Source organism: Amblyraja radiata, chromosome 33 (assembly GCF_010909765.2).
Source record: "Amblyraja radiata isolate CabotCenter1 chromosome 33, sAmbRad1.1.pri, whole genome shotgun sequence".
In the NCBI taxonomy this organism is placed as follows: domain Eukaryota; kingdom Metazoa; phylum Chordata; class Chondrichthyes; order Rajiformes; family Rajidae; genus Amblyraja; species Amblyraja radiata.
In genome coordinates, this window is record NC_045988.1 from 10,408,078 (window position 1) to 10,425,767 (window position 17,690).

At 43.3% G+C, this 17,690-nt stretch overlaps 1 protein-coding gene across 1 annotated transcript in view; it reads right to left on the reverse strand.

Moving 5' to 3' along the window:
- The window catches only part of bace1 (beta-secretase 1), a 113,984-nt gene that overhangs the window by 51,006 nt on the left and 45,288 nt on the right, over positions 1-17,690 (reverse strand). The window contains exon 3 of the mRNA XM_033049723.1: positions 900-1,116. Within this exon, the coding sequence (XP_032905614.1) occupies positions 900-1,116 (217 nt within the window). The remainder of the gene's footprint in view (positions 1-899; positions 1,117-17,690) is intronic.

Below are 17,690 nucleotides of genomic sequence, written 5' to 3' on the forward strand. Positions count from 1 at the left end.
GGATTGCTGTGAGAGATGATGTGTTTAATGATCCATCCTTAATGTGGATGTAAAGGACTTCACAGTACAGCTCCGAAGAAGAGGGGAGTTCTTCCAGTCCCCTTGTAAATATTTATCTCTTAACTGACATCACTATAACAGATGATCTTGCCATTTATTTCAGTACTTGCAGCAGAAGTATGTACTCAAACTGGCATCTTCTCTCCACATTGCCCATCTGACTACAAGCTCTTAAACAAGAAATACTTAACAATGTCCCAAGTTCATCATGTTCTTTCCCCAGCAACATAACGACAATACTACCACACACCTTTTAGCATAGTTTAGTTTAGTTTGGAGATAGAGCATGGAAACAGGCCCTTCGGCCCACACCGACCACCTGTTCACACTAGTTCTATGTTATCCCACTTTCTCATCCACTCCTGACCAATAAGAGGCAATTTACAGAGACCAATTACCATAGAATGGCTAAGCAATCTTTTAACCATAACAGGATCTATGGTCTCATACAGAAGATAGACACAAAGTGCTAGATTAATTCAGCTGGTCAGGCAGCACCTCTGGAAAAAAGGAATAGGTGACATTTCGGGTCAGAACACTTCTTCAGAATAAAGGTCTAAAAGGTTCTGACCCAAAACGTTACTATTCCTTTTCTTCAGAGATGCTGCCTGACCCGCTGAGTTACTCCAGCATTTTGTGTCTATCTTCGATATAAATCAGCATCTGTATGGTTTATAAACCTACAATGTATGGTTTACACACTTCCACTGCAACAAATGTACCTGAATTCCATAACTCCTTATGTCTGGCTTGAAAAAAGAAAAGTCATCCAAGAAAAAGTTTTAATTTACCAGCATTAGTAGACTTTAATGTCAAGCATTGCAAGAGACAGCACTTACCCTGGCAATTTCAGCATACGCCAATCCCAGTATCCCCTCCCAGTTGGAGCCATTGATGAAGAACTTATCAGACTCTGTGATGGCAGCGATGTTTGCTCGGACCGAGACATTAGGGCCATGTGGAATACTGACGATGTCTGTCCCCAGCTCCCCTTCCCACTTCCCCTGGGTGTAAGGAACGTAGACGCTCTTCCTCAAGTCTCGGTAAGTGCTGGAGCTGAAACACAAAGGGGATTTTGTGCTGGTAACTCACCAAGAAATGGCAAATAAAATAGTTTGAATGTTAACTTCTGCAACAGCAATGGGATAATTGTCACAAATATTATGCCGCTTTTCCAATGGTGCTTGGTTGACATGGGTCCAAGTAAAACGATGACCATTGAATACTGTCCAGATGCACGATAGCAAGATTATCTCACTTACAGTATTTTAACTTTAAATCAATTTTCTGTCTATTAAAGTTAAAAAAATAATTTGTCAACTTCTGCCAGTTTCATGCAAAAAACACAAAGTGCTGATGGACCTCAGTGGGTCAGGTAGCGTCTGTGGAGGGAATGGCAGGCGATGTTTCAGGTCAGGACCTTCATGGCAACTTTCTAGAAGAATGGCCACTCCTGCCCATTTCATTGTCGACACCTTATCCAAATTTCACCGCAGCTCATCCTCCTCAGCATATCGTAACACTGTGTAGGAAGGAACAGCAGATGCTGGTTTACACAGAAGATAGACACAAAATACTGGAGTATCTCAGCGGGTCAGGCAGCATCTCATCAGTCTGAAGAAGAGTCTCGACCCAACAGGTCACCTATTCCTTTTCTCCAGAGATGCTGCCTGAACCGCTGAGTTACTCCTGCATTCTTTCTCTATCTTATTGTAACACTGTTGTTTACTGGATCAGCCTTCCACATGCTTTGTCTGTCTCCGCATGTAGGCAAACATCTCCCAGCAGGTTGTGGCCAAGTTAGCTTTGCATGAATGGCCATTAAGGACTATCTCGACACCCCTCCATTCAGAATCATTTAACGTATCAGAAACACAGAGTTTTATTTTCTTCGTTCTCGGCTAGATTTGAAAAATATTGTAGGTGTTAAGGAGGAACGTATGCTCGATTTCAATCTATGTCCTGGTCTGAAAATGCTGCAACCAAATGTTTGTCCACCTTCTCCCATGAGTTCAATATTTACAATCTCCCCACTGGTTCAACTCAGGCTTATTTGTGCATGAAAATTCTTGAAACCTTTACAAGCTCAAATATATCAATACTATGAGTGTTAACAGCATTTGACTTATGTCACGATTCTGTCACTTGAAATCTCGGAACCAGTCACCAATGAATGATCTTCAGTGTGTAATCAAAGTCACGGTGTTTCCCTCCAGATTTCTTCACATTTCTTCTCTTGATGGTTTGTCTGGAGCTGGCAGAAGAGTTCAAGACACGCAAGAGCTTGACGATGTTATGTCAACTTTCTGCGACTGTTCATTGAGATTGTGTGGTAGATGTTAAACCCAAGAGGGAACAAAGGACAAGTCAGGATGGGAAGATACAGGAGTGTTTAAGAAGGAACTGCAGATGCTGATAAATCGAAGGTACACAAAAAAGCTGGAGAAACTCAGCGGGTGCAGCAGCATCTATGGAGCGAAGGAAATAGGCAACGTTTCGGGCCGAAACCCTTCTTCAGACTGATGGGGGGTGGCCGGGAGAAGAAAGGAAAAAGGAGGAGGAGGAGCCCGAGGGCTGAGGGATGGGAGGAGACAGCCCGATGGCTGAGGAAGGGGAGGAGACAGTAAGGGCTAACAAAATTGGGAGAATTCAATGTTCATGCCCGCAGGATGCAGACTCCCCAAGCGGAATATGAGGTGCTGTTCCTCCAATTTCCGGTGTTGCTCACTCTGGCCAAGGAGGAGACCCAGGACAGAGAGGTCGGACGGGGAATGGGAGGGGGAGTTGAAGTGCTGAGCCACCGGGAGGTCAGGTAGGTTCTTGCGGACCGAGCGGAGGTGTTCGGCGAAACGATCGCCCAGCCTCCGCTTAGTCTCACCTATGTAGATCAGCTGACATCTAGAGCAGCGGATGCAATAGATGAGGTTGGAGGAGATCAGCTGACATCTAGAGCAGCAGATACCCAGTTTGACTTGTGGTCAGTGAATAGTGTGATACTTGACAAGGCATTGGAGGGAGATTGTTGCCCAGGTGACAGCTTCAGCCTTTGGGGCAGCACAGGGGCTGAGCAGGTAGTGCTGCTGCCTAACAATGCCAGAAATCCTGGTTCAATCCTGATCTCCAGTGCTGTGTATTATACACCTTGCGGGTGTCCTCCCACCTCCCAAAACCGTGTGGGTTTGTAGTTTAATTATACATTCAAAATTAGCCTTTGTGCATAGCTAAATAGAAGAATCTGTGAGATGTTTGGATCGGTTGTGGTAGGATCGTGTGCCGATTTGTCATCATCATGTCAAGCTTAGATTGGCTGTAGCAAAGTCGGTCTGGATTGGTCACGTTTGGGTCGGGTACAAAACAAAATATGGTGCACAAAATTGGTCACACATATATCAAATAACAAGGGGTCAGCTAGAAAATGATATTTAAACATAGAAACAGAAAATAGGTGCAGGAGTAGGCCATTTGGCCCTTCGAGCCAGCACCACCATTCAATATGATCAAGGCTGATCATCCAAAATCAGTACCCTGTTCCTGCTTTCCCCCTCATATCCCTCCATTCCGTTAGCCCTAAGAGCTAAATCCAACTCTCTCTTGAAAACATCCAGTGAATTGGCCTCCACTGCCTTCTGTAGCAGAGAATTCCACAGATTCACAACTCTCTGGGTGAAAACGGTTTTTCCTCATCTCAGTCCTAAATGGCCTACCCTTTATTCTTAAATGGTAACCCCTGGTTCTGGACTCCCCCTGTGTCTAGCCTGTCCAATCCCTTAAGAATTTTACTGTATATGTCTTCATAAGATTCCCTCTCATCCTTCTAAATCCAGTGAATACAAGCCCAGTCGATCCATTTAAGGAAAATAACTGCAAACTATTGGAGCATACAACAATTCAGAGAAGGCTGCCTCTCCATTTTAGTCTGTGACCCCTGGTCCTAGATTCTGCAACTGATGACAGAAGTTACTGTCAAAATCATGAGTTCTCCTTACGACCTCAAACTAATTAACCCTTCATTTCCAAATTCCTGGGAATACAGCCCCAATTTGTGTAAGATAGATACAAAATGCCAGAGTAACTCAGAGGGGGCAAGCAGCATATCTGAAGAAAAGGAAACCCCAAGAAGGGTTTTGACCCAAAATGTCACCTGCTTCTTTTCTCCAGTGATGCTGCCTGACCAGCTGAGTTACTCCAGCATTTTGTGTCTATCATCAGCATCTGCAGTTCCTTCCTACCGTTTTAGTGTAACCTCGATTGTCCTCCCAAGTGTGTGACACTCACTGACGCACTCAGGTACAGCATGAAGCTGTTGAGAAAGCACAGCACCCACTTTAACTTTTACAATCACCATTTACAGCATAGGGGGCTGTTCGCCCCATCTTGTGTGTGCCAGCACTCTGAAGGTTAATCGGATCGGCCGGCCTTTAACAGCTGATTCATTAAATATTGACAGACTGAGTAAATCACAGTGTACTTTACCTTGGCTCGATCATCAAAATGTATGCAATCTTTTAGAATCAATGCGTTGGCACAAATGTAGTTAATTCATAGTGACTTCACACAATCGGCCTCATTGTTGGTACCGTGCTATTTATAAGGTGTGCTCAGGCTGTTAATTGATTTGTTTTTTCTTCCTCTCTCCCTAAGGGTTATGGCTTCCTCTTTCACTGATACGCCACTGGGAACATTTGCCTCATTTGAATTGCAACCCTCTCTCCAATTGTGGATCAATAGGTCACTCTCTAACCTCAAGAAGTGTCAGCATAAAAACCTATCCTGACTCTCTCAGGCTGTGCACTCGGTTCTTTCTGTCCGCTGATTTGCTCTCCACAGATCCGCATACTCCCGAGGTCAGCTCCAGACACCACCTCAATTTTTTCCTAACAATTATGCCCATACATTGATGAACAATCACTGTTGTATAAATAGAGTATTCAGTTTCTGGACCACTTGTGTTAAGTGGCTCCCAGCCACACACTATTCTGATAAATAAGTCTTTGTTTATAGAAACATAGAAAATAGGTGCAGGAGTAGGCCATTCGGCCCTTCGAGCCTGCACCGCCATTCAATATGATCATGGCTGATCATCCAACTCAGTATCCTGTACCTGCCTTCTCTCCATACCCCCTGATCCCTTTAGCCTCAAGGGCCACGTCTAACTCTCTCTTAAATATAGCCAATGAACTGGCCTCAACTACCTTCAGTGGCAGAGAATTCCACAGATTCACCACTCTCTGTGTGAAAAATGTTTTTCTCATCTTGGTCCTAAAAGACTTCCCCCTTATCCTTAAACTGTGACCCTTGTTCTGGACTTCCCCAACATCGGGAACAATCTTCCTGCATCTAGCCTGTCCTACCCCTTAAGAATTTTGTAAGTTTCTATAAGATCCCCCCTCAATCTTCTAAATTCTAGCAAGTACAAGCCGAGTCTATCCAGTCTTTCTTCATATGAAAGTCCTGACATCCCAGGAATCAATCTGGTGAACCTTCTCTGTACTCCCTCTATGACAAGAATGTCTTTCCTCAGATTAGGAGACCAAAACTGTACACAATACTCCAGGTGTGGTCTCACCAAGGCACTGTACAACTGCAGTAGAACCTCCCTGCTCCTATACTCAAATCCTTTTGCTATGAATGCTATGTAGCTGCAGCTTAAAAACAGACTTTGAGGCAGTGATTAAACCTCCCAAAACTTTTGCTTCACAGGTCAATGTTTTAATACCGGGATTCTGACAAATAAAATGAAAGTATGTAATATTGTCAGAGAGAGTGTTATTGGATGTGCAATTAAACCAAACCAAGAAACAGAATTGTCTAGTTGTGCTATCCACTGGCAGTTGTACATTTCATTCTACTTCTGAGATTCAGAATCATTGACTTCACCGGAATCAAATTTCAGAAGTGAAGCAGAATGCCTTGCTGCCACTATATAACACGTTCCAACTATCGACCTGGGATGTATTTCGAGGCAATAATCTTGTAACTGTGGACCATTAGAAAATTCATGTTACAGGCCTGTCATTCTATCGAGTTTTTGACAACCAAAACTGCTTACTCCCATCTTCTGACCATAATTCTGTCGCTCTGCAGGTCATGGTTGTTCAAGTACACATGCAAGTACTTTTTAACGTGGTGAAGAATTCTGCCCCGAGCACCGTTTGAGTTCCAGTCCCCAAGGTGGATAGAATTTTTCTCATCTCCCCTTAATCCTCTTCCAAATGTGCCAAATATTTATCCTCTGGAAAGGGCATTAAATTGGAACTATTTACTCTGTCGAGGTGCCTTATAATATTATGCACTTCAATTAAATCTCCCCACAAACATAATTATAATATAATTGCTTTGACACCTCAGTTCTGTAGTACCTAAAAGCATGTCAATGTCTCAAGGCCTCTATCTCGAGTTTGCAAAAGGCACAAAAACAATGTCTAAGCAGGAGATTTCTATGTTAAACATGAATGATGCCACATTTCCATGAAAGAAAGCATCTTCTTTCGGAAGCAGCACAATTGTACATTCATTTTCATCACTTGCAATGAAAATGGGACAATGGCGAGTTCCTCGTGTGGAGATTCAGATTCAGATTCAACTTTATTGTCATTGTGCAGTGTACAGTACAGAGACAACGAAATGCAGTATAAACAACATAACACTGGCTTATCCCATACGTTCCACCTTGCCAAAATGCTGGCAACATGCTTGCAAATGTTCTTTGCCCTTTTCCTGGGCAATCTCACCTTCCCTGCAGTTACAGTTTAGTCTGTTGGCACGTGTAGTGCAGTGAAAAGTTTTGTTGAGCACTATCGAGTCAGCGATATTGAACTGCAATACGGTGACCAGAAACATTGGCAGTATTGTCTGCAATGCTTATCACTCCATTACAGGAAGGATGTGGAGGCTCGGGAGAGGGTGCAGAATAGATTAACCAGGATAGATGCTGCCTGGATCAGAGGACGATAGCTATAAGTAGAAAAATTTAGATTGGTCCATCTGGAGCTTTGGAGGCTGAGGGGGACCTGATAGAACTCTATAAAATTCTTAGAGGCAGACATGGTAGACAGTCAGAACTTTTGCCCAGGATGGAAATATAAAATAATAGAGGGCACAGTTTTAAAGTCTGAGAGGCAAAGTTTAAAGCAGATGTCCAGGGCAAGTTCTTTTCCTCGACTTTGAGGGTTGCTGTTGCCTGGAAGACACTGCCAGGAGTGGTGGTGGAAGCAGATACAATCGTGGTGTTTAAAAGGGTTTTAGATAGGCACAAAGATATGCAGAGAATGGAGGGGTACAGATCATGTGCAGGTAGTGGAGGTTCGTTGAACTTGGCATCATTGACTACATTGTCGTGTAGGGGGCGCTGCCCTGGCAGCAGCCATGTCAGCAGCGCGTTAGTTTTTTCAACTTTTTTAATTTTTTTAGTATGTTTTAAAGTATGTGTTTGGTGTTTCTCGGTGTGTCTTGTGTGGGGGGTGGTGTGGGGGGGTGAGGGGGAAACCGCTTTGGTCGCCTCCTCCATGGAGAGGCGACTTTTTCCAGGTCGCCTCCCCCGTGGCCTAACATCAAGGATCGGCGCGGCCTTTCCCGGAGACGCGCCCGGGACTTCAACGGCGGGCGCAGCGTGGACTCTCGGCGTGGAGCGGGTGAGCCCTCGCTGGGGCTCGCCGGAGGGGAGCGCTCCGTTTCGCAAGCCCGGGGCAGCCGGCAGCCTGAAGCCGCGGTCTGCAGAGCTCCAGCTGGCGTGGCGTCTACAGCCCGGGTCTCCCTCGTGGGGGACCCGGGGGAAGAAGAAGCCATCACTGCCGGCCCGCAGCCAACTTCTACCGTGGGTCCAGCATGGACTTACCATCACCCCTGGAGGGGAGCTTCGACCGCCGGCCCTGCGGTCTGCGGTGCTTCTGGCTGCGGCGGAGACTTTAAATCTCGACCGCCGGCCTGCGGCCTACACCAACTTAAAGCCGCGATCTCCGGTGGGGAAGAGCCGATCCTGGACTGACTCTGGACTCTGGTCCTGTCCACGGGGGGAAATGGAGGAGGACTGGCCAAATGTTGTGCCTTCCACCACAGTGGTGAATGCTGTGGTGGATGTTTGTGTTACATTCTTATTGTGGTTGTGTGTTCTTTATTATTGTACTGCTGCAGACAACCCAAATTCCACCGACCCTGGTTGTGTGGCAAATACATTCTATCTATCATCTATCATGTTCAGCACAGACAAGGGCCCATTTCTGTGCTGTCCACCTCTATGACCTCAGTTCTTCTGTTCCTCCACACACTTTAGACCTTGCCCATCTATTACATATTCCCTTGCCTTGCTGCATTTCCCTCAACGCGTAACCACACACTTTTCTAAATCGGGATTTTGTTTACTACTTCTTAATCCAACTGTCCAATCTCTCAGTATTCTCCTGCTTTCCTCCCACTATCAACCAAATGCAGTCAACTTTTATATCGTCTGCAAACATCTTCATCATAACTCCTACATCTTACGTCTAAATATATCACAAATAGCTGGAGACTAAATACTCAGCCTTGTGGAACTCTGCTGCAACAGCCTTCCAATTGCATAAGTGCCTACAAGCGGTTACCCTTTGCTTCTTGCAACTGAGCCAATAATACCTCTTAACATTAAAACTTTGTCCCATAAAACAAAAATCAATTACATCAAAGTCCTGTAACCTTTTCACTTTTGTTGCAATAAAATAAATCCATAGGATAATTTTAACATTACAAGTAGGCACCAGACTTGTTTTTGCTTGACATGAGGCAATCAGCAAAGAGCTTCATTTGTCTCCAACCCCCACAAGCCACAAGTCCTGCCTCGTCAATAAATCTCTGAAAGAAGTTACATGTAGGTGTTACTTTAATTAATGGTTTATTTATGAAATGTTTTTTCAGCTTAGTTTATAATTCACTTTTATTTGCATGTATAACTTTACTTGGTATAGTTATCATAAGGATATAAGTAATGGGAGTAGAATTAGGCCATTCACTCCATCAAGTCTACTCCGCCATTCAATCATGGCTGATCTATCTCTCCCTCCTAACCCCATTCTCCTGCCTTTTCCCCATAACCTCGGCACCTGTACGAATCTAGAATCTGTGTAGGAAAGAACTGCAGATGCTGGTTTAAATCAAATGTAGACACAAAATGCTGGAGTAACTCAGCAGGACAGGCAGCATCTCTGGAGAGAAGGAATGGGTGACATAGAAACGTAGAAAATAGATGCAGGAGTAGGCCATTCGGCCCTTCGAGCTAGCACCGCCATTTAATATGAACATGGCTGATCATCCATAATCAGTGTCCCGTTCTGGCATTTTCCCCACATCCCTTGATTCCCTTGGCCCTAAGAGCTATATCTAACTCTCTCTTGAAAACATCCAGTGAATTGGCCTCCACTGTCTTCTGTGGCAGAGAATTCCACAGACTCACAACTCTCTGGGTGAAAACATACTCGTCATCTCAGTCCTAGATAGCCCACCACTTATTCTTAAACTGTGACCATTTAGGGTCGAGACCCTTCTTCAGACCAATAGACTTCTTCCGTCTGAAGAAGGGTCTTGACCTGAAACGTCACCCATTCCTTCTCTCCAGGGATACGGCCTGTCCCGCTGAGTTACTCCAGCATTTTGTATCTACCCTAATCAAGAATCTATCTATCTCTGCCGTAAAAATATCCACTGATTTGGCCTCCACTGCCTTCTTTGACAAAGATTCACCACCCTCTGACTAAAGAAATTTCTCAGCTCCTTCCTAAAAAAACGTCCTTTAATTCTGAGGCTATGATCTCTAGTCCTAGACTCTCCCACTAGTGGAAACTTTCTCTCCACATCCACTCTATCCAAGCCTTTCACTATTCTGTATGTTTCAATGAGATCCCCCCTCATCTTTCTAAACTCTAGCGAGTACAGGCCCAGTGTCGACAAACGCTCATCATAGCTTAACCTAGCCATTCCTGTGATCATTCGTGTAAAATTACATTATCAACCCATCAAAATGAAACATAAATGGGTGTATTTCCATTTTTGCATATCTAAATCCTTTTGAAATGTAATTTTAACTAAACACTTTGCAAGAATACATCTCGTCATAATATGAGTTTCCCCTCTAAATTGCGAATGCTCTCTCACTAATTTTCCACCTTTTGTAGCCAGCTCAGGCTTCCTCTTTTCGGAATCTGTGCTTAGTTTTCTTATCAAACCTCTTCTGCCAATCTTGTTTAAACACTCTACAACAGAACCAGTAAATATGCCCAGAAAGATATTGGGTAGGATCCAAAGGGCCTTGACTCGAAACGTCGCCCGTTCCTTCCCTCCAGAGATGCTGCCTCACCTGCTGAGTTACTCCAGCATTTTCTGTCAACTTTGGGTAGGATCCTGTTGAGTGGCCCTCTTGGCCTGGCAAATCCCATCTTCCCACCACCATCTGCTGCTTGCGAGACCTTGTCACGTTAACCGCCCTGTTTCCTACCTCCCATTGGGGACCACACTTCGCTCTTTGGAACACCCGGAGTTTGATACATATCATGCATAATTGCAAGTCTTTCTATTCCCAGGAACCAACTAGGGTTTGTGCAGTGTGGAAGCATGGAATTTTTTTCCCCACTCTCTCAGGAGTTTTAATAAAGAGCACTTTCTTAATTAGACTGCGCTGACTGATGTGCACCAGTCAAGATTTATTTGGAGCTCATGACCTTCCTTACCCCCCCCCTCCCCACTCCCCCCTGAGACTTTGATCACATAAGCAAAGTGGTGTGTGCAAGACTCACATCATACGGAATAATACTGATCTGCACTGGGGACCCGGCCGGGCCCCATGACAACCAGAGACTTTCCATGCGTTTCACTCAGTTGCTTTCACACACTCTTCCTTTTTAACCTTTCCCTGCCCATATTTCCATTTCAAAGCATGAAATGTACTGCATGCCCAGGCCCAAAATCCCCACGAGGGAATTTCCCTGTCGAGCTTCCTTTGAAGATGAGGTCTGGTGTGAAGAGCTTGTATTAAAAAACTTATCAAAGACAGTACTCGCAAAAGGAAGCTGCATCTAATCAGAGCCTCTTTCAAACAGACAACTTCCTCGATAGAAAATTGTGCATGTTGTGCAAAAGCGAGTGAGGATCTGGCTTTGAAGCTATGAAAATGGAAATTAGGAAGCTATTGAGTAAGCCATCCAGCCCCTGCTTTGCTATTTAATAAGATCATGGCTGATGAGACAGTAATCTCACCTCCATCTACCCATCCACCTGCAATCCCCTGTCTAGTGAAGTATTTGTTTCCATTTCCCTTTGAAGAAGAGTTGTCCAAAGACTCACGGCCTTCAGAGCAAACACTTGCCATGTCTGTCTTAAATGCGCAATTCTTTATTTTTAAACAGTAATCCTTGTTCTAGATTCAACCAAAAGGAGAAACAACTTCTCTGCATCCAACCTGTCAGATCTCCTTGGGACTACAAATATGTTAATTGAATCCTCACTCACTCTTCAGTTAAAGACAAGATCTTTTCCAAGACTAATGGGGCTGTCCCACTGTACGAGTTAATGCAAGAGTTCTCCCGAGTTTCCCCTAATTCGAACTCGGAGAATTACGGGTAATAGCGGCTCGTAGATACTCAGGGCTCTCGTGGACATTTTTCAATGTTGAAAAATCTTCACGAGTCTTCCTGAGCTTACCGCGTTTCCTGAGTACCTGCCGTTAGCGTTACGAGCCGCTAAGAGACATCCCGAGCTCTGACGTAACCGCAACATACATTCTACGTGCTTACCACGAGTTTGATTTTTTTTTAAACTCGGGAGACTTCTTGAATTAGCTCGTACAGTGGGACAGCCCCATTAAGGCAGCATCATTTTGGTTTGCTCCTTCTTTACCATTAGTTTTTTTAAAGATGAGATTTGTTTGCTTAACAGTGTCTTGTTTTGTTTTAATGGGTTTCTGACTTTTACTGTTCGGAGTGATTGATCATTCCTAAAGATTTAGTCAGAAGCACAGCAATGATTCAACATCAGCTCGATCTGTTAACTCATTTAATGTTCAGTTACCATGCCTGGCCAGAATCACATTTACATTTTTGGCACCATATCGATCTTAAGTGAAGTCAAACTGTGAATATTCAGCAAATCCAGTCTCCACATACAACAGATGTTGGTCATGTTTAGTGTAGGTGATGCGCATTTTAAGCATGTTTAAAACCATTTTGATGTAGCACTTCTGGAATTGCTTTAATGACATTCGATGTGCTTGACACGAACCCTCATGCAAAAATAATTTTTTCTTGTTCAAGTCTTGCCACGGGTGTTATCGGAGACGTATTGAAATAGGAATGCTTTGTCTTTTAGATCTTGCAAGTTCACGTATCCATTTGTCATTTACATAACCAAGGGCTCATATCCTTTCAGGTGGATATAAAAGATGCCAAAACATTGTTTTATAGAAGAGCAAGATAACTGTCCCCATCAGCCCATCTATTAACTTTACTGACCCAGATAGTCTGGTCATTAATTGTTCTTTGTGGAAGCTTGTTAGGGATAAATTAGTTCCATCACAGCAGTGATTACACTTAAAGTACACACTTGTTGGTTGTGAAGTGTTTGCGATGGACTAAGATTTAGAAAGGAGCTGGAAAAATGCACGGAGGTTCATTAAAAACATAACAGTCCCTTGTACCTTGCTCACAATGGATGTTAACATTGATAAATCCCTCTCATCTCTTTTTCACTTCTCATCCCACAGGGATTTATCCAGATGTTCTTGTCAGCATTTATCATGCAACCAACGTCATAAAACAGATTAATGGTCAGCTATCTTTTTACTGGTCATGGGATCTCACTGTGTATCGATCCGTAGCATTTGCATAACAAGGGAACCCGCTAAAGTTGACCATGAGCCGCATCACACACATCGTCAACCCGTGACTGCCGCTACATTCGTGCCAGTTCTAACCGTCACTTTTGCTTCCTCTTCTCAAGCTACGCATTCACTAAAGTGTGGCGATTTGCAATGAGATCGCCACTTCAGTCACTGTTGACAATATCCTACCCAGCATGAATCCACGTTATATTAAATCACTGGAAAAATAGCCAACAAAAAAACTGGTTGCCAGAACTAAAAAGAAAGACATCAAGGTTTCAGTGCGACATTCTTCTGCTGTCTATCTAGATGCAAAGTGGAGATGATGCTCATCATAAGCCCAACAAGAATGCAGGAAACAGCACCAGGCACCGTACACAGACCCGCTCAACCTCGCTTAAATCTTTCAATCCATCATTTTGTGGGTGATGTCGAACATTTTTCAAACTTCATGTATCATTGACACAAAGCATTTTTCAATCCTCACCCCAATATTGCACGTCCCCTCCAACAAACATCACCCGAGACCGAGTTAATCCTCAGAAATAATGGGAACGGTGCAATCTACCGCGACTGCATTCCAGAACCAGCATCACCCTGACAGTCACCGAACTGCGACAGTGAGATGACGCATGTCCTCATGCTTGAAGGCCAAGTTCCAATCCATCATGGAGTCTTTCACTTAAGCAGGCAAGAAAATGGATGTTACCCAAACCACTGCAAGGCAAAGGTGTTCTACCAACCTGCCCACACGGACCTCATCAATAAAGCTCCATGGTGAAGACCCGAAGCTTCGCATGAAACTCACGGTCTTCCAGGCCACGATAATTTCTGCCCTCCTACATATTGAGCTCTGGACCTCCTACCTACAGTAGGTACTGGAAAAATACCACCTACACCATATCTGTAAAATCCTCCAAATTCAATGGAAGGAGAAAATTATCAATATCAATGTCCTCTCCCAGATCTCATCTACTGTTTCCTGTATGGACGTCATTCCTTTCCCTAATTTTCTCCATCTCCAAAATTTCTATTCTCAAGATGAGGCTTTCTGCTCCGGATCTTATGAATTTTGCTCCTTCTTTGGGGAAAGTCGAGTTGCCCGCTGCCATAGGGGATGGAAAACTTACATGCATTTCCTCCATTTCCCTCATGTCAGCCCTCGCACCGCCTCTCCAAAGATCAGGCAGATATAGTTCTCTTGGTCCTCAACTTGCAAGCCCACTAGCCTCCGCATTAGCACGTCATTATTGAATGTCTAGATAAACAGTGAAAGCAGTGGACCTCCTCACACTGCCCACATGTCCATCCCATCGGCCATATCCTGCCCCATCTGTGGCAGAGATTGCAGTTCCCTTTTTGGCCTCATCAGTCATACCAGAGCGCACAAAACAGGAATGCAAGCTTCATCCTTGATCCCAAGGGAATGCCACAGAAGAAGAAATCAAAATAGGCTTCTAATGGCAAATCTCTCTCGTTAAAGATGTTAACCAATGAAGTGAGGCACTTCACTATTAAGCACACTGCATTGCGTAAATGTTCAAATGGTCAGTGAAATATAATATCCATTATTTTCAATATTGCAGTGCTAATGCATTGAAGAATTCTCTGCTCTTAATATTTTTGTTCTAAACAGAACTCCAAGCATATAAAACACATTAACTCACAATATTAAAATGAAACTGCGATTTATGTACAGTAGCAGCAAGTTCAATCAGAAATCTAGGCATAGCAAGGTAATAAACTTCAAAGCATTTCAATATTTCAATACACAGATGTCAGGCATCAAGGATATAAATGGGTCTTGTAAAATGACAAAGCATTCTACTTCCTTACATGTCTCCCCTGAGCAAGTCTTACATCTTAATCAAGTGAAAGTACACCAGGCAGCCCATGCTTCAGGGTGCAGATGAAAGCCTTGCGTCGATAGGTCCACTACGTCTTTCCCCTGACCTCTCCGTAGTAATTTTGTGAATGTGCAGTCTTGCCCACCACTCAATTAGCTCATCCCATTATTCCATTGTTCCACTTCAGTCTTTTTTTTCTACATCAGATCGCATTACAATCTTTGCAGGAAGATGTTATTACTATTTTGCATTTGTCACTGTAATTATTGTGGTACCCATCTATCATTACAATACATACTGCTTGCTCGATGAGCTACATGCAAACAAGGAATTTCACTGCCCTCTGGTATACGTGAAATGAAACCAATCTAATCGAACCCAATACATGATGTGTAGGCTGTGAGACCTCCCGGTTGTCTTAATCTGAACAAGAACTCAGAGAACAATGAATGGACAAGGAGCAGCACTACTGCTGAGTCATGACATTTGTAGTTGATGTAAATCCAAGGAAACCCAAATGAGGTGATTGACCATGGAAGCAGAGATAAATGTTGGTAAATATTTCATGTATTAGGAATTCCTGGACCACTCGCTTTAAAATCAAACCTTTTCTCTTTCAATAGACAATAGATTTTGGAATGGTTCCTGCAGATGGGAAAATAGCAAAGCTGATCCCAATATTTTAGAAATGAACGAAAGAGAGAAAAGATAACTTCTAACCTACTCGTGTAACATTAATAGTAGGGCAGAGGAGAAGAGGAGAAGGTTCATGGGTGTGCACAATGCCTCCTTGATGAGACATAACAACGCCCACAATGTCTCAATAGGTATTAACTGCCCATTTAGTGGAAGAGCCCGCAGTGCCCATGTTGGTCGAATCAACCACCTCAGATGCCAAGTGGAAGCAACTCATCCCCAATTCTGAGGGACTGCAAAAGAAGGGGAGGAGCTGGAGGGAAATACCACAATCTATATGGGGGTTAACTAACAGACATATTTGAGCATTAGCTCCCAGATAAAAAGCAGGAAGTGGGAATAAACATGTCTTTTTCCAGCTGGTCAGGTGTAGCCAGTGGGGTATTGTAAGGTTCACTGCTTGGGCCCCAGTTATCCACAACCTACATCAATGGTTTGGCAATGAGGCAACTTAATGTTAAATTTCCAAATTAAGAGCTACTGCAGAACTAGGTGGGACTGTGAAAAGGGAAGAGAATGCGAAGATATACACAAGCAGAATGAGAGGGCGAATGAAAGGCAGATAGAATATAATGTGTAAAGTGAATGGTCATCCATTTTGGTACATAAAACTGAAGAGCAGAGTATTCTTTAAATTGTGAGAAGTTGAGAATTGTTCATGTTCAAAGGGACCTGGGTGTCCTTGTACACAAGTAACTCAAAGCTGACATGTGGGTGCAGCAAACAGCTGTGGAGGCAAATGAGTTAGGTATGGCCTTGTTGAGATTCCACTAGGAATACCGTCTACATTTTTGATCTCCTAACATAAAAAGAAATATACTTTTAGGGAATACAACAAAGATTCACCAGATTGCTTCCCGAGATGGCAGGTTGAAGAATAATTGAGACCATTTTCTCTAGAGTTCAGAAGGGGGGAGAGCTATCCATTGAGATACAATTCTTGCAAGACCACAGGGTGAATGCAAGTAAGGTTTCCTGGTTGAGAAGGTGAATACTAGGTGGTGCTCCTGGTATAGGAGGTTTCCCTGGTTGAGAAATCTATATTCAGAGCTCATGTCTCAGAGTAAGGGACAATCACAGCTCTAAGATCTGGAGACAATTCTTCACTCTTGAGAATTGGAGACACTCGGTTATTGAGCTTATTCTAATACGTATCTAGATAGTAAAGGAATAAAATGGCGTGATAAAACAGGAAATTGGAGCTGAGGAAGAAGCTCAGTTATTATCTTGGTGAATGCTGGAGAAGAGACAACAGCTCCTAATTATTTATGTTTTTGATATCATGGCCAAAGTCAATCCATGAGCTCAAACTCTGAAAGTATGCCGACTGATGGAAAACAAGGGAAACTATCAAGAGCGCAATTATTTCCCAAAATTATTTATCATCTTATTACATTGAATTTATATGCTGCAATCATTAGTGTAAATGATATACTATTAACTTTCTTTCCAAAGTACCCCCGAAAGATCTTCACTCAAAAAGTGGCAATAAAGTTTCATGCTATTGCCATCTTTGAATTATTATCTAAATAGCATAATTTAATTTTTAATTTGTCAAATCATTTAATCTCCTTTAAATCCTGTGTTTTCCTTAACAAGTGGAGCAAATAATTCAGCCCCACAAACCCTTCTCCCATTCAGTAACACCCTGACCAAGTTACACATCAAATTAGTTTTATTGCCTGAATGGTTGATCGGCGTAGGCAAGTTGGGCCAAAGTGCTTGTTTCCAAACTATACAACTCCATGACTCCTTAGTCCTTAATAATCTTACTGAACAAAAACTTCAATCTCCATCTTTAAAATTTCAACTCTACCCATTGTCGCCAGTTTGGGAGGGAAAATTCCAAATTTGTCTTTAGCCAAATCCAATCCAGAATGGCTTGATGATCAGTTTCAAGTTTCCTTGCTCTCGACTCTCGAACGAATGTGCTTGAAATAGGGGAACCCAAATTTAAATGATGATCAATAGAGGGTCTTTTTCTCCCACTCCTTTAAGTCATTATCCCCATTCCCCAAAAGTTCCTGACATGGATCTTTTAATTGGCACAAAGAGCAATGTCAAAACTGTGAAGGGAGATTCTGGCTGTTTCCCAGCGAGAGGTAGACACATTTTGCAATCATGAGGAGATTGAGATCAGTGAAGATCTGGCACAGAGGAGGAGTTATTGTCTGGGGTAGATCACCGATGATCATATTCCCCATCCATGGAAGAGTCTGCGGTTCCTACCTTGGTCTTAACCGCGAACTCAC